We start from the raw sequence: 23,091 nt of genomic DNA on the forward strand, positions 1-23,091 counted from the left end.
AAATGTAATATGTTAAGCAATAAAATATATTTTTGATGAATTTATCTTAAGATATATTTTTATTATATATAAAGTTATATTATAATTCCTTTTACTTACAGATAATATTTTAATATATTTATTTAATATTAATAATCTTAAGTAACATTGTCGAAGGATGCAATGTCGCCGCCCATGTGTCGTTGTTGTTTGTTTTTAATCGATCGTCGCCGTACAGCTTGCCAGGAAGGATGGTTAAGCCACATGTTTCAAAAGGGAAACAATTAATTCACAGCTCGTCGTCACGAAGTCGAAACTACAAACCGTTTCATAAAGTCTTTGGAAACGTACATGAAGGTATACTTAAAATGCAATTTGAATAACGAGGCTACCACCGACGACAGCCTAGGCTACCCTCTCTTATTAGGTACACTTCCCTGGCCTACCTATACACTCAGTCCGCCCGCCCGCCAACCGTGTCTGGTGGAAGGTAGGCCTAGGCTATGCAAGAATTAACTACCCTATGTGTCACTGGCTCTGCACATCTAGGCTACTGTGTTAACTAGTATATCAGTCGTGCAGATGATAGAGAGAGTAGGGATGGATCTGATTCTGAATCATCATCAGTCTGACACTTATCTGTAAAAAGTAATTATTAAAATTGAACATAAAGCAGTGTAAATAAATATTTCTCTGAAAATTTGCACAAAACACAAAACAAAACAAAAAGAGTTTTAACAGTATGAGTTATATTGTATTTCGAATTAATGTCAGTTTGAACAGGTAACACAAGTTTTAGTGGCAGCCAGTTCAAACATAAATGTAATTATTTTTATGAGTATTAAATAAATCAGTGAACAGTTGACTTAGAAAATTGAATAAAGTTTGCCTTTGAATGAGCTTGTGATCTCTGGCTGGACTAATTAGTCCCTAAATATTATTTCCAAGTGAACAAATAATGATAATATGTTGGATTTATATAATGCTTAATGCCAACAAGGCCTCTAAGTACAATATAATTCAATGATACAGGACAGGGTTATGCTGATAAAAGGAAGCGAAAAATTATCAATCAGTATCGAAAGATACGAAAGCATATGCTAAAAGAAAAGAAAGAATCTTCACAACAAATGCATGATGAAAAAACGGATAAAACAAGGACAGTAAAAGAAGAAACATCACCGAAGTTTAAACAGCCAAGGAAGGAAGCAGTTAGTATAATAAAGGAAAAGAAAACAAAACGTACAGATGGTAATCGGAAAAGGTATGTAAACATACAACTATCGTATTCAATTTTAAATCAGTGCTTCATCTGAATATAGGAATGATGTTTTGCCCTACTTGCAGTTACCATACTGAGTGAAAAAAATCTGGTAAGTGATTAAGTCACCAGGCTAGTTATCTGGAGGTCGTGGGTTCAATTCCAGCCTGAATCATTTACAAGATATTTGGCAACATGCTGAACATTTAGTACCATAAAACATCAGGTATGGCAAATACATCATTCCTTTTAAATCTCCTGATGCAGAACACCATTGAATATCATCTGAATGTATTTTTCACATATTTTATGAAACATTTAACCACATTTAAAAATGGAAAGTATTATATCTCATTGAAGGATATTCTGCTCCATTAGTTTGCAGAGCATTCGTAAATGTGTTAAAATACTTGCCTTCCAAATTCACAGTCCAGGATTTAGGAAGTCCTTTCCACTAAATAAATCTCATAATAAGACTCTTTATACCAAATCATGTAAAGGAATCACCCTTGGTTGTTATTAATTTGGTGATGTATGTTGTAGGTAGTAACAGTGAAATTACTATTGAGTATTGTAATACTATGTTTTTATAATTTCCTTTTTTACAGTAAATTGACAAGGTTTAGCAAAGTGGAGATGGAATTCAAGCAGCAGAAACTAATAAAAGAAAAGCAAGCACAGGTTGGTGTATATCGTTTAAATCAGCACATAATAAAAATATATATGGTGGTGAGTATTTAGTGTGATTAGACCATTAGACATGGAAGAGCGCCACCAACGTCTGGTTATATCAAGAAAATGTTTATATGTTGTTGAATTTAGGTACATGGAATTATTAAAATTTTGATACGTGGAATTATTAAAATGATCTTACTCCGGTTATACTCAACCTAGGAACAAGATTCATAGACCAAAATAAGGCTTACATATTAATCACTCATTTTTTGTGTCACAACTCACATATTGTAAATGTTTGTAATTGTAAATTTTTCAGGAAGCTCAGAAGATAAGAGAGGAAAAGAAAGCTGCCTTAGACAGATACAAATCAAGTAAAAGGGCAAGACACAAGAAGCTGAGCCAAAAATCCAAGAAAGGACAACCAATTATGAAATACCATGTTGAACATTTATTGAAAAAGATAAAGAGTGATAAATTATGATCAACTGTATATTAACGTAGCAATCCGGCATGCATTATGTCAGCCCGTAATATTCAGCTAGTAATAAGCCACTATGTGCATGGCTGATCCATGTAGGTTGAGCTACCTAAATTCCTGTTTAAAGCCCTACACATGGATCCAGACTACAACATTTATTTTACAAAAAAAACTTTCGACATGCCTATATATGGTAATGATGATATCAGATGATCATAGGTACATCCTGACTATATATGGGCATACAAAAGTTCTTTGTCAAAGAAAATTTGATAATTTGAAAATCAGTTTTTGCCACAGATTTATTTAAGTTTCTCAACATTGAGATCATTGGTCCAACCAAAGAGTATAGAATAGCAAGAAGTCCGACTGCCTTGAGTTTACTTGCACTTAAATTAACACAATGAAACAATAAAGTACTACCACAAGGTAGGGGGCGCCCTATTAGAAACAATAGATATCGAAATTCGAGCAACTTTTACGTTATTTTGCAGGGTGCCCTCTAGTTTGTCGTAGTACTTTTAAAGATAGAATTCCATTTCAAAGAGACCCAGGCAGTTGACCTCTTGCTATTCTATACTCTTTGGTTCAACCTCAGGCTATGAATTTCACTTGTCTTTGGACACTTTACCTATAATTGCCTCTCTTGAGTGCAACCAGAAGTTAAATGGGTACCCAGACCTGTCAAGTTTCACTCATCTCACGGGAGTCTCACGCATTTAACTTCGACCTCACATATTTCAGAATTTCTTTAAATTATTTTTTTTAAATGTGCTACCGGTATATTTTCTCAAAACAAGCATACAACATGTACGAACACGCCTATCGCCACCAGCGTTCCCGTAGATGAGATATGAAAGTGGCAGTTTGTATCAATGTATTCACTGTAAGGTGTATGTTATATCGACGCTTGACTGTATTGTGACCTCGCGCATAATTTTCAAAAAATGCCCAGTCTCATGCAAGCCAGTGTGAAACCCTCGACTGGTCTGGGTACCTTTTAGGATATTGTGGCATTGGAATCGCAATGCACCCCATTTGTGTATTAAAGAAGGTTACGTTTTTTGCCAGTTAGCTAATATAGATTCTATGACCTAGAATAATAACATCATGCTGGAGAAAATCGTTTATCTGTAATACTTTCCCCAGAAAATAACAATCAGAAATTGGGACAAGTGTGGTGAAGAAACCAAAGTGTGTAAAGTAAGGATGGATAAATGACCTTGCAAATGTCAAGTGACCGGAGTGGGAATCGAACCAATGACCTTAAGCTAAGCTTGCTGTGGCAACCAGTCATCATAAGCCTCATGAGAAACGATTTCTATTTTAATTTTAACAAATAAATGAAAAGAAACTTGTACTGTCACAAGTACGAGAACATGTTGGCTCATTATATGTATGTACAGTATTTTATTATCTATGGCTTTCTATGATCTGAGGAGGCTTGTTGTTGTGTTGTGTTGTATTGTGTGGTCCAGAGGGCTAAGTCCCTTGAAGCTCCAAAGTTTTATCGATTTCAGTCTTTTATCTTTCTGATTTCATACATTTTATTTCTTTTATTCTTTATTTTTCCACATATCCATGTCATGCAACAAAGTACAATACTGTACAAATTTTATATTATCCCATCATCCCATTGTTACATTCGAGGAGCCACTCCAACTCCAAAGGGGTCATTCTGCACCTTATTAGGTGCAGACTAACTCCACTTACGAGCCAAACAACTCCCCGAAAATAACAGTATTATAATGTAACAGTTCAAACATGACTGTAATCTATTTACTTCATTGTAAAAGTTATTTTGCTTCTGGAAGAGTGTGGTCAGTTATGCCAACGTATTTTTAATTCGTTTTCCTTACAGTTGGTATCAAAAATATACTTTTCCATTTGGTAAAAACATTTTACAGTATATCAATTATAAAGCATTGTTGAAGGAAGGAATGCAATTTTAATTTTTTAATCTGCATATATAGATATAGAATTTTAGAACCATTTATTATTAAATACATAATCTCTCTGTTTACAGTTTCCTAAAAGGACGAGTTTTCCTTAACAATAAAATTTACTTTCAGGGTTTCATTAACCTAAGTTTAAAAACTGTTCAAGTAGATCTTGATTATATTGCAGTACCAAAACAAATGTATAATAGACCCAAATTTCTGACAAAACATGCAATGAGAAGTGTCACCTTTAGCCATTTTTAACCAAAACCGTATTTGTACATATAAATCTGTACATAATCACATGTATTGACCATTGCACTCTTGTGACTTGCAGGTTTAAAATGTCCTTCCATTTTTAATACTACACTATTGGAATAAATAAAAGTGTTATAAATGTGTTTACAACCTTTTTTTCTTGTTGAATACTTTTAGTTTTGAATCCTGTACATGGTTGTTCCAGTCTGTTTCCCGATTCTTCCAACTGGTGGGGAAATTGCCTATTTATAACACTTTTCCAAACCATTAAACACTAAGAAATTAATTTTAATGTGTAATTTTCTTTGCAAAGCATATACAGCGAGAAATTTATCATTTTCATCTATGTCATTAATGTACTTAATTCCATTGTTATTATATACTACCTCTTGTAAAAATACACTTATCATCACTTTTAATCTGTTCGTTTTGCAGTATACTGGATATAAATACACCTTCTTTTTTTTTGAACTTATAGTAAATTCAGTGGCGGATCAAGAAATTTGAAATAGAGGGGGCCCAAAGAGGAACTTTCACAGATTGAGGATCGATACTACCTCAGCCCCACCATGGTTGGGGCTGAAGAAAAGAAAGAAAAATTTTGATTATGGCACCTCTAGATGGCCGGAAATGGAAATTTTAATATAAATTTATTTTTTTCTCATTATTTTTTTTTATTTTGAAACGCCGGCTGCCCCCCCCCCCCCTTCGAATCCGCCTATGAAATTCTTTCCATGCTTGAATGACATCCTTCCAAAAACTATTTTTTAAAATTTTAATTATTATTATTATTGTGTAACGTTTTATTCAAAAATTGAATACATTCTTCAAAGGAAGAAAAGAGCTAAAACAACCTGATGACAAAGGATCGATCATTATTATTATTATTTTTTTTTATTTTTTATTTATTTATTTATTTTTTTCAACCCGGTGGCAGGGTAGCAATTAACGCTCTCTCCAAATTTAGAAGAGCCGAAGCGTCAAAGGAGACAAAGTCCCCTACAACCCACTCACATTGTAGTAGGTGTTCGTGCTGGAGGTTCTCCGCGGAACCACATAATCTACACCTGCAGTCGCAGTTGAGATGGAAGCATGAACGCTTATAGCACCAAAGCGAGTGGAAGGCTGTGCTTAACCATCTCCCCCATACCTTCCTTTGAGACCCTGTTAGTTCCACTGAAGGGGAACGGCACCGAACTGGAGAGGTAATAGAAGCTAGAGGGGCTCCTTCGCAAAAATGTGCCTTTATCAATGGCCCCGCAGCAAGCCATATATAACATCGTCCTTACGCAGTCGCCCGCCTCTTCTAAATTTAACAATTTTAGTCTTATCCGTATTGACTGTTAGTATGTTTTCTTTACAATAATTAAAAAGCCTATTGAGTGCAGCTTGCAACTCAGGTGACTCATTAGAGCAAATCGCCAGGTCGTCAGCGTACAACAAAGTTGTATTTTAATAATAATGACATTTACATATTTATTTATTTATTTTAAAGTTGTATTTTAATAATAATGACATTTACATATTTATTTTTATTATTCTGTTTATAATTATAAGACGCCTAATTTCATACTCGGTAACGGATTTTTGGCTACTGCTAAGGGAGGGGTTCGCATGGATACCAGAGCGTTGATGTCCATTTTAACCAAAAGATATTATCCATTATTCAATGGATTTTGGTATTTATTTGTTATTTTAAATAGCTTAGTAATAACCAAAAAGATCCTCTTAAATTCAATACAGAAACCCACGAATCAGTTTATTTTACTTCGCATATAGTTGTGGTACTCATTACCCAACTGTTTACGCAATTCCTATACCGGACTGCTTAGGCCATGGCGTCGTTAAACTCACTAAATATCTTAATATTAGGCCACAGTTGTGTAGGTAATATCTGAGAATTGGTTACCTGGTATTGCTTTGCAGAGTGTTAAGTTGAATTGAATAAAGTTTGTTATCTGTATATTTTAAATTTGTTAGGACTGCACAGTTTCTTCTCTAGTTTTCTTAGTTTAGTCATGGTGTAAAATAATATCTTATACCCAACCGGGGGGGGGGAGGGGCATTGGTCCACCCACTTTTTCTACTGGGGGGGCCTGCCCCCCCCCCACCCCCAATTTTGTGAGTGTTCCCAGCACCAGTGACAAACATTTTACGAACGCTGCAATGCTATTATTATTATTATTATTATTTTTATTATTATATTTATTATTATTATATTATTATTATTATTATTATTTTTATTATTATTATTTGGTGCTTATACCTTGTTTATTTGCACCTTATAAATTGACCTATTATTATTATTATTATTATTATTATTATTATTATTATTATTATTATTATTATAAAATATAGATTTTTTTTCATTTTCTAACGAACATTACAAGTTCCTTTTTTGAGTTGAGAAACCAAATGTTGATTGACGTCTGTATACGTGCGTCTGTAAAGTTTCCTTTGAAACCCACCCTCGAGCATGAAGAAAAATTCGCCTGCATTCGTGAATTCTGTATTTAGGCATATGAGGGTAGGTAGGCAATCACTCATGGAGCAACGTTCTAGTTCTCTTTATGTAAGTAAGGTTAACTGATTGGCTTACTGTAAACCTTCAAACTAGCGTAATATAACCACAGTTAAACTCCATCTAATTTAACGAAAACATTTCATCTAGAGGTACCATAATCATAATTTTTTTTCAGCCCCACAACAGTTGTGGGGCTGAGGCGGGTGGACATTCTATTTTTCGCAAGACCCTCCCTGGAATCCCTCTATTTCGACTTCTGGACCCGCCACAGTTGGAGTATCATTTCCGGGATGACAGATATAGCAGAATGAATATTAAAGTAAATGACTTATAAAACAGTGTGAGGGTTACAGTATAGATTTAAGTGGCGGAATCGGGGAAATTTTGCAAAATAAAAAAAAAATGAGAAAAAAAAAAGAAAATTATATTCAAATTTAAGTTTCACATGGCATTTCTGGCTATCTAGAGTTGCCATAATCATACATTAATTAAAACATTTTTTTAACAATTCAAGTGATAATACAACTCATCTAGAGAGTGATAAATAATTGATTATGCTTCAGGTTGAATTTGGTATGTAAGTATAATTAAACTTGTTCCAGCAGTATGTTTCTCGAAACTCTACGTTATTTGTGTAGGCATAAGCCTGCTGCATTTCCAAAGTTAATTCATAGCATATTGTATCCTGTGTATTCATAGAACATGTTTTATTTAATTGCATATTGTTATTCCTTGCATTATATATAAATTCGTTTCTTGCACTTGTACTTGATTGCATATTTCACAATACCCTTCACGTCGTGTAAATATAACTGTAGTATTATCATTGTTATTCCTTGCATTATATATAATATTCGTGTTTCTTGCACTTAATTATTCATGGAGAAATAAGCAACTTAATTAAATCTTGAGCAATATATCATTTGCAGTTACAGACCTAAGAACATTTATCTTATTTCCAAGATGTAAAATAGTCCTACGAATTTAAATTTGGTCAATGCTACCACATTCTGTACCCAGATGGGAATGAGTGGTGGCAGGTTTGCCAGCTATTTCCAGGCATCCATAAGTACCATATTTCCAACATAGACTCTATCTCCTTGCTAACTTTATTTCTTATGGCTGCCCCTTGAGGGAAGGGGCTAGCGGCCCTACAAGTTGTCAGCATCTATTACTGGGCATTCAGAGTTGCAAAAAAATGTTGTTCAACAACCATCGTGGGTCTGGAGTAGATGCTCTCAGACCCCACTAATTTTAATCCTGTATCTGTGGATAGGGGTAGCGGGTCTTTTTACAACCAAAATTGTTAAGTACCCCACCCCCCGCTCTGACTAATGGCCGGACCACTTGCAAAATAATTCCGACGGCTATATAACATTTATAGAAGGGTAATTTTCATCCATCTGGGGGAAAGTGAAGTTTTCGTCGGGGAACCCATATCAAGGATAACCCTCATGATAAATAATTCATTGAGTTCGTGGAAGCAATCTCGACTTCGACTTTGTTCGGAAATCTGTGGCGCGTTCAAGTGGAGGGGGAGGCTAAATTGTTCAATTTTTTTAATGGAGATATAAGGAAAATTATATTCACATGTTAAGTCTGAGAGTGTAATTTCCGGCCATCTAGAGGTACCATAATAACACATTTTCTTACCTCAGCCACAACCATGGTGGGGATGAAGTGGTATAGATTCTCCATGTGCTGAAGTACCCAGTGGCGGATTCAAGGGGACCCAGCCGGCCTCCCCCACCACCTAAATTGTTCAATAAAAAAAATGGAGATATAAAGATAATTATATTCAACTTTTATGTCTGGAAGTGCAATTTCCGGCCATGGTGCCATAATCACAAATGTTCTTACCTCAGCCCCAACCATCTGTGAAAGTACCCTCACTGGGCCCTTCTATTTCGAATTCCTGGATCCGCCACTGGAAATTACAACAAATATGAAATCATTACAGTAGCTTGATGCCTATAAAATAACTTATAGAATTCACCAAACTTCGTAAGATATAGCTTCCAAGGGGCTTCCACCGGGGCCCCATGGCCCCCCAGGCTATATGATCGCTTCGCTCGCATACTGGACCTTATGAAATGCCCCCCCCCCCCGCCCACCAACGACGTTCCGCCGCCGTTGCTTATACCTCAAAGATATAATCATGGACAACGCAATCTTAGAGAGGCGTCGCACATTGTATAAACCACCATGGTAGTACAGGTAAATTTTCTGTTGCCATGATAACTAAAGCTTGGTAAGTCAGACTGGTCTCAAAGCCTATTGTTTTGGTGCGCGTGTAAATGATTATGCTAATTGCTCATTTTCAGAATTAAAATTTCCCTAATCAGGTAATTTACGCCACTTAACCACTCAAGTTTGGTAAGTCCAATTGGTTTCAAATTTGACAGAATGGAAGACGGTAATAACAAGACAGGGCCTATTGTTTTGTTACAGTACTTGTGTAAATATGCTAATTGATCATTTGCATAATTAATATTTCACTAATCAGGTTTTTGCTAAATACCATTTAATTTAGTTGAAATTGTAATAATTCTCCATGTTGTTGTCGTTGCACGATAACTAAAGTTTGATAAGTCTTTATGGTTTAATTCCTACTTATCAATTCTCAGAGAAAAAATCGCACCGTGTGGGAGACTGCTTTTACTGTGCAGCTTAAAAGAAAATTCATAGTTTCATTTTGATTTTACACACAAAAATAACCGTGTATTTCGACAAAAATGTTATTTACTAAAAGGCAAATATCGTGTTAACCATAACCTGTTGGCTTGTATTTGTTACCGGTATGGGCAAAGATAATAGATAGGGGAAAAAAAGGAGTGTGTGCGTGCTCCAAGAGAGATCATTGGTGTGCGCACATCGTAACCATAGAGCCGCAATAAGAATGGAGCGCACCTTTATAGAACAACAAAAACAACCAGCGTGTTGATCGCATGCGATTTGGAATTTTACAGTAGATAACGATTTCATTATAAATAAGTCAGTTTAACATTAAAGGTATAGGCCCTACATGCGGGTCCTGTTAAAAATTGTTACAATCAAAAATGTTATATTTGAGAGTATTAAGTGTATTCATCGTTTTAGTGGCAAGTTCTAGTGCTGCGTTGAACAATGGTGTTGGTAGCTTCGGATTTGGCCGATCAAAGAACAAAGGCCCCGCAGGCATCGTCCGAGCGTTAAACACCAGGAGAAAGGACAACAATAGGAAAAGCTTCTTTTCAACTCTACAGAAGGACAGGATCAAATCGAAACTTATTGGACCGCAATTGAGTCTGCGGGCATATTTTGCAAAAAGTAAGCTTGTCCTTACGGTAGCCCTAAATAAGATGGCCTGTGTTGATACAATACTACTAGTCATCGATATATAAGGCCCTGTCCGGCCATTGTTATACCATAAGACTAGGCATAGGCTAAATTTTAAATCCGCTTTCACTATGCCTGGATACAAGATTTAAAGTTAGTGGGGTGGGTCTGAATTTATATCCATCATCTAATCTTCCCCTATGGCACCTCTGTGGGAAGAGCTCTATGGAATTGCTTTCGGCGATTGTGCCGGGAAAGCAGCGAAAATACTAACGAAAACGAAAGTGTAAATCATGTTATGCTCTCACTATTATTGATGCTCGAAGTAATTCGTATTGCCTGCCAACCAAATCTCCTGTCCATTTTATTTTGCTTATGTTATATATTAACTATTTCAGAGTACTTAAAAAAGCAAGAGAATGCTAGGAATTGCTGGTTGAATGCATTAAAATCATCAGGAGTGAAATTCCAACTCAGCTGCACCGACGACGGCAAGTTTTCTCCAAAACAGTGTACCAATAATAGGTTCGTGTTTTTTGCCTATACTACTGATCAAATCATAACGATCGTTGTTGCTCATGTTTTTTTGTTTTTTTGTTTTTTGTTTTTTTTCACAATATAAAGCATGGCACTCACTGCGTCCTACGACGATCCGACGAATACGCCACGCAACGCTACGACGCTCGCGCATCGGATCTTTTTAATGATGGTTCGTTAAGACTGCTGCCACCGAAGTCACGTCCTCTAGCGTTATATCGCTTCGGCCGACAATTCAACACTCGGACGCAGTGAGAGTCCAACTTCTCATTCAGAGTAGGGCCTACAGATAAAATAACCTAACAATGAACACCTGGCTGGGATTAACCATTAAAACTCCTTAAAGCCTCTTGATGCTATCATGGTTTTAAAATGTTTAATATAGCAGGCCTATAGGCCTACTCGATTTCTACCAGAATGTGTTTTATAATGATCTGTAAATATTTTGGGTTTAAATATTTTTGAGAGTTGATACATCTAAATGAGCAATTCGACCTCAGTGCATTCATCAATTGACAAATATTCTACTCTCTTAGTGTTGAGCTAAAAATAGTAACTTATGATTTTGCAATATATGATTGCTGATTTGTGTTATTAAAGAACTAATGGTCCAGACTACCAAATAAAAAAAAAATTATATAAACGCAAGGTCATGATAATTATGATGTCATCATGACCATATTTATACATGTCACGTGTTTTTGTCTATAAAATGTGATAGTCTGGGTAGGCTTTTCGGCATAAAAAGAAAAAAATATTACCATTTCTATGCGCCTACTTCACATGATCTCAACACATGATACAGTACAGAAAAGAAATAGGCCTATGATGATTGATATTGGCATTCGTTTTAACACCCATTATGTATAAAAATAAATATCGTGCTTCCGTTTTCTTGTCAAGAGCTAATAAAGGTACATAACGATGTATAACATACAAATTGTTTAGATAGGTGAAGAAATGAATCATTATGCGACCATGTTGTATCAACATTAGACTGTCGATAATGTGCAGTTTAAACACAATGTAAAGGCGTTATTCCAAATCTTGGCCTAAAGTAGGCCCCTACTCTATTTCCAGGTACAAGGTCATCTTTTTTCACAAAATGCTGGCACAAGGTCAATTTTGACAACTAAAGTACACACGCATGTGATACGGATGAAGACTTAATATATACGAATATATCTTGATACACATGTAAACGCACACGTAGATATAGAACCATACATCAGTGCAGCCGGTACATCATTCATCGACGATCACACTAAAGTCAGATAACTTGAACTTCGGTTTTCTTTTTAATGACAAATTGTATCAGTGTACGCCTGCCAGTTCTGTTTGATATCGTATTTTGATAGTGAATTTGCGCAGTTTAAAACCGGTACTATATTGTTGTACAGCCTTAAATACTTTTGCTAAGATCCCACAAACGAAAACGTAAAAATACGTAAATACTTCCGTTTGAGGGCAAGTGCGTGTTTCTCGCCGACGTGTTTTGATTGGTGGGCTGTTTAGTCCGGAAATGTTACAATTATGCATTCAGTAATGTCATTCTTTTTGTTTTTTAACAGGTGTTGGTGCGTCAATGACGTAGGTATACGGATTCGGAGTGGTGGTGATGATGGATTTTACAATGGCCGAAGAGAGGGCCTAGCACTCAAGTGCCCCACAAATAGAACTTAGTTAATCATACCATTCTTTGTTAAGTCTACACTACATTTTTTTTAAATTGAACATTCTACTGTATATAAGACGTCACGCCGTTATAAAAACAATAAAAATATAAAATGGTAATTGATAAAATTATTATTTAAAATACAATAAAATAATTAGAAAATTATTCTCGATGTACACAATGATGAAATAATGGAAATATTTAGTACAATTGAATTACAAATATGCTGTGATGTGATTTATTCTGCGTCTGTCTGCTGCCGGTTAACTTGATATGCCGGCCTACTCTTTAATCATAAAAAGTGGCTAGAAAATGTATTTTTATTTTATTGATTTTTTCCCGTCAGAACAAGTAGCAAGTATAATAAATGTATGTACTGTACAGGATTTTAATGGTCCTTCCAGGGTGTCAATCAAACTGAATATCTAACAAATCTGGACAGGGCCGGAAATGTCCCACAAAAACAAACTAAACACGTAAATTTTACGTACGTTTACGCCGTCCTTTTAACTTAGCAATAATATATCTAAGGTCACCCTCCTGTTATGTTGTAAGAAATATAACAATTATTATGCAATTGTTGAGAATGTGATAATCGTTGATATTATTGTGTTTTAAAATGGGTGGTAATTGTGTGATAATTATATACGGTACTAATTGTATTTTAATTATTAGTTATTTATAATTATTCATACAGACATTGTGTGAAAAAGAATTCCATTGGCTGCTGCTCATTACCCAATCACACCCGAGTATTTAAAAACAGACGATAAACGAATATCACCAAACAATTAGGAAATAAATCTTTCCAATAGGCCTCAGATGTTGAAATTGTATTACAGGCCTATCAACGGGGAGAACATGGAACGGGTGACACCAACGTGACAGCCGGCAGCGCTGGCGCAATCTTACGACCAACTGAGCCACACCGTCGTTTGAAACAGTGAAATCGAGTGCATACCCTTTTTCTTGACTCCCCCTCCTGCAGATGTCTTGATCCGCTCCTGGCCTCCTCTTTCTAGCATTATTAAGCCTATTCATTCTACGCCTATCTGGTGTTGATACTATAGACCTAGGGAAGGCTAGGCCAATTATTTAGTACCCTTAGGAGGCCTAGCTAGGCCTGAATAAAAATGGACTAAAAAGAAGTATACTTATAATCACTCTTTTGATTCATTTTGGAGTTCTGGGAATGCTAATCCAGTATTTTTTAGATTTCGTCTCACAGCCCTTTTCCTCCGTATATTAACGATAACAAATTAGTCTCATATCATCTATTCTCTGTTGTCACCCGCCATTTCGAATTTTCGCGCGCTCGAAGTGGGAACAGAGGCAATCGAATCATTGAATTAATGCAATATGGTAATAACGAGGGTCTATTGTTTTGGTACAGTACGGTACGTGTGTGAATATGCTAATTGATTATTTGCATAATAATACTTCACAAAACAGGAAATTTATGCTAAATACCATTTAATTTAGTTGAAAAAATCGTAATACATTAGAACCCCTCCTTTGGGACACCCCTGTTAAGGGGACGGGGCGACACTTTCTGAGTGTGCCAAATTTTCACATAACCCCTATTAGGGGGACACTTATTATTTTGTATCATTAATATAATTGTATCACAACTGCTGCAGCAGTCTCAAAATAAGAAAAAATCATTCAATTTTATATTTTAACACCTTTTGAGCAATAAACCAGAATGTTCTCTCTTGAATCCTTCGGTATAGGCATACAGCATGAGTTGCCAATTTTGTCCCGTCAACCAGACATGGGTATATATTTCCTTTTCTTTTCATGTACTGTACTTGTATATAGGATCTTGGATTCTAATCCATACCATAACATGCACCATTAATTCTAATTCGTTTCATGCTACATCCATCCAATAGAAAGCTCAATATAAAAAAAATGAAATTGGTCATTAATATTGCATCATGAAATACTATTGGGAACATAAACCTATTGTTGTTTTAATTACATTTTCATATTAGGAATAAATTGTATTTGCATTGCAAATTATTACTATTATTATAATTCTACTGTAGCTGATTCGTATGTCATTGAAAATAAAATTGGAAACAAGTCAGAAACCCCTGCTAAGAGGACAATTTCACGTTTTTAGGGGTCCTACTGTATTTCTTCTTCATGATGTTGTCGTCGTCGGCGCGTAATAAATTGTTTCTTACCATATGATAACTAAAGTTTGGTAAGACTGACTGGTTTCAAATTCTTACTTATCAATTCTCAGAGAAAAATCACACCGTGGGAGAGGCTATGCTTTTACTGTGCAGCGTAAAAGGAGGTTTTCGTTTTATTTCGATTTTACACAAAATCCTATGGGCATGTAGTGTTTGCACCGTTGGTGCAAAAGGATTGGTCGCACTTGCGTACCGGTCTCACGCAGTGTCAGGGCCGTAGCCACGCGGTACGGTTGAAAACTTTATCTGTATTATTTCTGGCCCCCGTCGGGGAGAAAAGCACAATTCGTCGCTGAGAAAAAACAATTATATGTAGGCCTATTTTCTACATATTATTAATAGACTCTAAAATCGGTTAAATAAGCCTTTGAAACCCCTAAATTGTCAAAATTTTCGGGGGCTTCGCCCCCTGGACCACTTTCGAAGCCTTTTAATCGAAGCTCGACCACGCCCACTTTGCTTTCGTCGAGGAAATCTGACCCCTCGTCGGGGGATTCGCCCTCGCCCCCCACCCCGGTCGGCCAAGTCCTGGCGCCACCCCTGGTATATTTATTCCTGATAGTTCTAGTATGCAACATTATTTTTTATAAATGAATATTGTAAATAGCTAGGGCCTATACCTTTTTTTAAAGCACTTCTCTTAAATACAATATATCCAGAGTTTACCCTGACTATCGCACAAATGGGTTCCCATGGTGGGCGAAGTCATAAGAAGAGAGCTTGTTCTGTCGCGGGAAGACAAATTTTAGATAGGCATGGGGTGGGGGGAGTCTTCGACTCCTCCTTCGAAAAGTTTTTGTTTACTAGAGGCTTTCGTGCATTATGAGACGTCTGTTATTGAATACACTCTGAATTCATAGTTTTTTCCCTACTTTACTATGGACAATTAATAATTATGATGATGAAGAAGGTGATGAGGAGGAGGAAGCTGGTGATGACAGGCTCCTGTGCAAGATTAGTTAACAGGCCCTTTGGTGTGACGTGTCAAACGACGCCCGTAGCCTGAGTTACGGTTGGGAATTTGGCGACATTATCGTCGTCGTCAAATGTTCAATGCACACAGTCGGACAATATAGTTATATAATTTATGATATCTCTTTTGTATAGAAAGTAATATGTAACCCATAAAATATCAGTTCAGGCATTCATTTATCTGTCTGTGGAAAATATAACAAATGAATCGTACAAAAAAAGGATACCAATAAAATAAAATAAAAACATGTAAAATAGATCTACGCTAAATCAAAATGGTTTGCCTTCGGGGTTCCGAAGGGTTTACAGTATAACCAATCTGAGTACTTCTAATAGATTACTGATTAAAATTTAAAATATTTAAGATTTTATATCCAGTACATTCTCAAAATGTCATGCAAATCAAATACCGTATGTCCCAAAAATTATATTCATTCACCGAAGTGGAAAGTTTAACCTAACAATTTTGATATGTTTTATGTTGTTTGTTGAATGGACTTTAATGATAATACAGTCTGATATGACTACGCATAAGGAAGTCATCTCTTTTAACTTTTAAACTTCTAAGCTTCTAAACTTTGCGTAGCTCAATAATACATATATATTTCCTTAAATCATAAGGACGTTTAGTCTTTAAAGCATAGATACACAGAAAATTTTGATTGACGGTCAATCTCAGGTAGCCCCTATATTTATGCATGCACCGACGTGAGAACTTTAACCTAATAACTTTGATATGTTTTATGTTGTTTGTTGAATGGACTTCTTTAATGATAATAATATTACAGTTCAATATGACCACAGAATGAGGAAGTCCACTTCTGTACATGTTTAGCATAATATAGTACAGGGAATTGCGATTGTTTATCAATATCATTATACGCATATTAGATCCAAATTCCAAGACATTACGTTTATGCACGCACCGACGAGGAAAGTTCAAACATAGGTCTAATAATTTTGATATGTACATGTTTTATGTCATGTGTTGATTGGTCTTGTTAATAATATTACAGTTTAGAATTCATATATGATAACAACTTGGTCATAATATAACTTACTCTTAAAAGAAGCACAGAATAATGTAATTCTTTTAACAATTATACTCTGACCAAAAACAAACTTGATTGGTGTGATTTTACTTCCACCAGGAAATTAATGAAATATGCACAATTGTCTTTTGTAATTTTAAAATAACAAAATATAATAAAATTATATATGCCTTTCCAAAAAGGTTATAAGAATTAACGCACATGTATACTCTCCATGTGATGGTTTTTTTTATTAACCATACATCGTTACATGTCAATCAATAAAATTTAAAAAATAATGAATAAATAAAAATACTTAACATTATATCGCTCAGCCGATTAAATTAGAGTCCCTTTTAATTAATAGTAATATTAATTATTATATTTTTTTAAATATCCTTTTATCTCTCACCCTGACTTTCGCCATGGCGAACGGTGTGAAGGTCTGGATCCGCCCTGCATGTATTGATTGAAAGTGTACCATAGCAATATTATTTTTTGTTCATAGGTTTAATCTTAGAATTTTGTCAATGTCAAAAGGCAAAATACTAAAATAACAACAATGCTGTGAGTAACAAGCTTTCTCTTGAATAACCTCTTCTTTTGAATTCAGAGTATTTTATTGTTTTGCTTCATCATAGCCCAGATGTTAGGTTAAAACATCTTTTTATAAACTTTTAAAAAATATTTTTCTAAACTAGGGCCTATGTATTAAATTACTACTGCAGAACATCATTAAAATTGGTGTATACAATGGAAAATAGCAATTTTTTCCCGGGGCCTCCGGCCCCTAAACCCCTTTGGGGGCCCCGGTCGGTGTGCACCAAGAGAGATCAGTAGTGTGCGCACATCGTAACCATAGTGTTGTAATAGGAATGGAGCGCACCGCCTTCAACAGCAAAAACAACACCCGCGTGTTGATCGAATACGATTGGAATTTTATATTTTATTTTAAATCATTTTAACACATTTAGGCCTAAATGCGCGTCTGGTTATAATTGTTGCAATCAAACATGTATTTTTTTAGAGTTTTAAGTGTATTCATCGTTTTATTGGCATTTTCTAGTGCAAGGGGAAAGGTCAACAAAAGGAAGAAATTTCTTGCAATTCTACAAAATGATAGGATCAAAGCGAAACTTACTGGACGGCAAATGGATAGTCTGCGGGCATATTATGAAAGAAGTAAGCTTGGCCTAAATAAAATTGCTTGTGTTTTACTAGCTAGGCTAGTACACTAGGCCTAGGCCCTAGGCCAGGCTTTCGCGTGAAGTGATCTTGACGACCAATAATAATAATAATAATGTATAACAAAACTTCACGGCCCGGTGGTGTAGATTTGACCAACCTGACGTGTGTTCATTCATACTAAGTTTGACACGCGCATGGCACCTGCGGCGAGTTACAAGTTCAGAACGTGCCGGCCTATCACAAAAAAAAAAAACAAAAAGAAAATTGTTCCTGGAAAAAAAAGCCAGTGCTCCGTTTTTGACCACTAGTTTCCCTGAAAACCCACTCAATCCATCGCGCGCGGCGTGTGCATTGTCACATTTCCGGGCGGAATTTGTGATCTCCATGTAATTGCTTTTGGCAACATTATTTATTAGTATTATCGTGGACTTATTAATAAAATAATAGGTCAATAGATAGTATTATTATTAAAGCTCGATGTAACTCGTCAAACCATATTGCCAAACAATCCTCCTGTCCATTTTGTTTTGCTTATGTTATATTAACTATTTCAGAGTACTTAAAGAGAGACAATGCCGCTAAGAATTGCTGGTTGAATGCATTGAAATCATCAGGAGTGAAATTCCAACTCAGCTGCACCGACGACGGCAAGTTTTCCCCCAAACAGTGTACCAATAATAGGTTCGTGTTTTCTGCCTAATTACTAATCACAACGATCGTTGTTGCTCATGTTTTTTTGTTTGTTTGTTTTTATTTTGTTTTTGTTTTTTTCACAATATAAAGCATGGCACTCACTGCGTCGTGGAAAATTTTTTTTTTTTAATTAAAAATTAAAAAAGTAAATTCTCTGCGTACCGGTACACACATAGCCCTATTTACTGTAATAAGAATGATAAAAAATTACCTGACCGTTTACAAAGGGGAGAACCTTGAATTTTGAATAAAAGACACTTCAGAAGTTCGGAAAACTCATTTCTCACCATCTAAGAACCAAAATTTTCCCGGGGAGGACTCCCGACCCCCGTCTTATTTTGGATTTATCGATTTATTGAAAAAAAAAACATGTATGCAGCGACTTAGTTATGTACTGTACATACACACATAGTAGGGCTACTAGTATTTACAGTAATAAGAATGAAAAGTTTACCTGACCGTTTTCAAGCGCAGGAAAACCTTAAAATTTAAAAAACTTAAAAGTCATTAAAAGTCACCTCAGAAGTCGGGAAAGCTCATTTTCTGCCATCTAGTGATCAAATTTTTCCCGGGGGAAGACACCCAACCCCCCCCCCTTTTTTTGGGCGTTTTTATGAAAAAAAGTTGCCCGCCCCCTCCCCCTAAATGTGAACCTAGATCCGCCCCTAAATCCGACGAACCTAATGATAGATGATGACAAGACGCCATCTGCTGATTGTCGGTAAACGGATCGTCATGTATTCTACTACTAGACGAATTTATTCGCGCGAATCGAAAGTTTTGGCCTATACGCATGCGCAGTTTAATTTCCATTACCAGATTCTCAATTGCGCCTGCGTATGGGTGGTAAAACTTAAAATTTTAGTGGAAAATAACTTTTAAAGCTTGCTTTCCACTAGCCGAATTTATGCGCATTTAAATTTATATCGGAATTTTTCGCTTCAGCAAAACCATAGGAGTTCGAACTGTTTCTACTTTTTGCGAAGCGAAAGAATGAGCAGCCAATCAGCACAGGAAGCGAACCGACGCTTTCGATTAATTCGCCTAGTGGAAAACAGGCCTCTGAACGAAGAACCGATCAAATAATCGAATCAGTACGAGTAGGCCCATTTCTTTCAGCGCATCGGAAACGCGGTCCGAATGTGTTCACCTTTTATACAACGTTGTGTTGATTGGAGAGGGTATGTGCCCGCTTTTCCCTGGTTGGCTTAGATCATTGGCTGTATAATACATTTTGTTTTCTTATAGTTGAATTTTTTTATTTTCTTGTATGTAATGTAGTCCTAAATGGTTTAGTCCCAATATGTAAAAAAAAAAAAACAAGCCATTGCGGCTTCTGTACATGCTGTCATTGTTGAATTTAAAGAAAAAAAATACTTTACATCAGTCCAGCCGGTATATCAACATTTAGTCATTTAATGAAACAATGACACGAAAGAAATGTTTTATCGACGATCATACTAAAGTCATAACTTCTTGGTCGGTTTTCTTTTTAACGACGAATTGTATCAGTGTACGCCTAACAGTTTTGTTTGATATCGCACGGCACTAATTTTGATAGTGAATTTACGCAGTTTAAAACCGGTACTATATTGTTGTACAACCTTATGCTGTAGCTAAGGTCGTTTGTGGGCAAGTGCGTGATCCTCGCCGACCTGTTCTGATTGGTCGGTTGTTTAGTACGGAAATGTTTATAATGATAATGAAGTACAACACTCTGTATAAAACATATGCTTATGAATTGCAAGTTTACGTCACCGTTAATATAGGCCTATAGAGGCTACACCTTTTTGCAGTGCCAATCAAACTGACCAATCAGAACGTGCTATTTAATCGCTGTTATACGCGCATGTCCCACAAACACAAGTTTACGTAGGCTTATGCTGTTTAAAATTCCCTACACCTTAGCAAAAATATCAAAGAGGCGAGGCTTAGCGGAAATATCTATTGTGCACGATTCCAATTTTGAAATTTGTATGTGCAAGCATGCACTCATCGCGTACCACTTTTAGGCATAAAATATATTTTGCAAAGCTGCAGTACAGTAATGTGATTATCTTTGTTTTTTAACAGGTGTTGGTGCGTCAATGACTTAGGTAAACGGATTCGGAGTGGTGGTGATGATGGATTTTACAATGGCCGAAAAGAGGGCCTAGCACTCAAGTGTCCAAAAAAAGGAACTTAGTGAATCATACCTTTGTACATTTTTTTTAAATTGACCACTTCACTGTATAAAACGTCACGCCGTTATAAAAACAATGAAAATAAACATAAAATGGTATTGATAAAAGTAGTATTTAAAATACAATAAAATAATTCGAAATTTATTCATTCCCGATGTAAACAAAGATGAAATAATGAAAATATTTATTACAATTCAATTACAATGTTGTGATGTGATTTTTTTCTGTGTCTGTCTGCTGCCGGTTAACTTGATATGCCTACTCTATAATCATAAAAGTGGCTAGAAAATGTATTTAATTGCCGTCAACACAAGTAGCAAGTACAATAAATGTTAAGTATACTATACATGATGTTAATGGTCCTTCCAGGGTGTCAATCAACACTTAAAAATCTGACAAATGAGAACAGGGCCGGGAATACGCACATGTACCACAAAAACACGCTAAACATGTAAATTTTACGTACGTTTTGTAGTAACTTAGCAATAATAGGCCCTATCTAAGGCCCTGTCCATACTATCAAATTTTATTGGATAAAAACATATGACATGCCTTAATATGGTCATGATGACATCATATCATGACCATATATAGGCACATATCATGCCTATATATGGGCATAAAGCAGTTTTTTTTGTCAAAGAAAATTTGATTATCTGGACAGAGCTTCAGGCCACCCTCCTGTTATGTTGTAAAGCTCTGTCTACACTATACATTTTTTTTGTGACAAAAAAATGTGATATGTCCATATATGGACACAATGACATCATATCACATAATTACAAGTTGTATCAGAAAAACTTTTTATGTCTGTCATTTTTTTTAGAAAACACCTTTTGGCCAATGAGCAAACACTACAAATCACACCAATCAACAATCGGATTTGATAATTCAGTTTCACCAAAATACATCACACACGATGTATTTTTATGATATTATTTTATCACATTTTATGTGACACTTTTTTGATGAAATCTGATAGTGTAGACAAAGCTTAAGAAAATGTTGGCCTCTGTTGAAATTTCTGGACTCATTCCTGTTTCTCGATCCGTCAGTGCTACGTCAACTCTCAAATATTATGTGAAAAATTTGTATGATGTGCCCATATATGGGCCTGACGATGTCATATTACACCCAAATATGAGCATATCACATTTATTTGTCACATACAAATTGGACAGATATTTACAAAGCGTCTGATTTTTATCTTGTAGACACTTGGTTTTTGTAATTGTTGAGAATTATAATATTATAGTAATTTGTTGAGAATGTGATAATCATTGGTATTGTGTTTTAAAAATGGGTGGTAATTGTGTGATAATTATATACGGTACTATTGTATTTTAATTATTAGTAATTTATAATTATTCATACAGACGTGAAAAGAATTCAATCAGCTGCTGCTTATTACCCAATCACACCCGAGTATTTAAAAACAGACGATAAACGAATATCGCCAGACAATTAGGAAATAAATCTTTCCAATAGGTGATGACATTTTATTTATATCCAAAGGGGAGAACATGGAACTGGTGACAATAAGGGGCAACGTGACAGCCGGCACAATCTTACGACCAACTGAGTCACACCTTTGACCTAAATAATAAATATACGACTACTGTGTGTCTATATTGGATCTCATCAGCTGATTCGGTATATAAATATCCAGGGTTTTCTACCTATCTGTTCTCTAATGAGTTGCTAACCAACGGTTACCATACCAACTAGATTATGTTCATACCTGGGAGAGATACGTCAGACATAACTATGTGGCGTACGCTTATAGGGTCGATTGGTGGTACCGGTAATAGCATGTAATTCTCAGCTTTATTTCGACCATCACAAATGTAAGCCCAACTCCCCCAATTTTTAATTAAAATGTTGACATTCTCTCCAGTGAAAACGATCAAGAAGATAACGAGGTTTATATTTAAATGCATTTTATTGCATCTCCATTAAAAGACATAGTCGAATATGAGTTCAAGGACCTAATAGAACGTTAATTAGTAATACAGTTAGTTAATCTTTGAAGTCAGATGCAAGTTTTATTTCTGACTTTATTCTCAATAATTGAATTATCACAATAATAATTATTAAGCCTTTCACATATTTAGTGTGTGAAAGTAGTATTTGGGGACGTACTGAGTATTCGGTACGATAACACGTCAGGTA

The 23,091-nt window shown here is 35.6% G+C and overlaps 2 protein-coding genes across 3 annotated transcripts; both read left to right on the forward strand.

Moving 5' to 3' along the window:
* Positions 1 to 109: 109 nt before the first annotated feature.
* Positions 110 to 13,921, forward strand: LOC117113560 (thyroid transcription factor 1-associated protein 26 homolog). Of its 2 annotated transcripts, none has more exons than XM_033256928.1 (4): positions 110 to 336; positions 10,218 to 10,427; positions 10,835 to 10,961; positions 12,545 to 13,921. In XM_033256928.1, the coding sequence occupies exons 1-4, from the start codon at positions 231 to 233 to the stop codon at positions 12,654 to 12,656; spliced, it is 555 nt and encodes a 184-aa protein (XP_033112819.1). In that variant the 5' UTR covers positions 110 to 230; the 3' UTR covers positions 12,657 to 13,921. The 2 variants fall into 2 exon arrangements, with proteins under 2 accessions (XP_033112819.1, XP_033112818.1); XM_033256927.1 differs by lacking the exons at positions 10,218 to 10,427; positions 10,835 to 10,961; positions 12,545 to 13,921 and adding exons at positions 1,012 to 1,243; positions 1,849 to 1,921; positions 2,235 to 4,744 and having other exon boundaries at positions 171 to 336.
* A 3,496-nt stretch (positions 13,922 to 17,417) lies between these two features.
* On the forward strand, positions 17,418 to 20,927 carry LOC117113527. Its single transcript, XM_033256887.1, has 4 exons — positions 17,418 to 17,422; positions 17,922 to 18,037; positions 18,598 to 18,724; positions 20,810 to 20,927. Exons 1-4 carry the CDS (start codon positions 17,418 to 17,420, stop codon positions 20,919 to 20,921), a joined length of 360 nt encoding a protein of 119 aa, XP_033112778.1. The 3' UTR covers positions 20,922 to 20,927.
* The last annotated feature ends 2,164 nt before the right edge of the window (positions 20,928 to 23,091 follow it).

The sequence above is a fragment of the Anneissia japonica genome, unplaced genomic scaffold (assembly GCF_011630105.1).
Source record: "Anneissia japonica isolate Jap-2015-1 unplaced genomic scaffold, ASM1163010v1 scaffold287748_len1686314_cov196, whole genome shotgun sequence".
Classification (NCBI taxonomy): Eukaryota; Metazoa; Echinodermata; class Crinoidea; order Comatulida; family Comatulidae; genus Anneissia; species Anneissia japonica.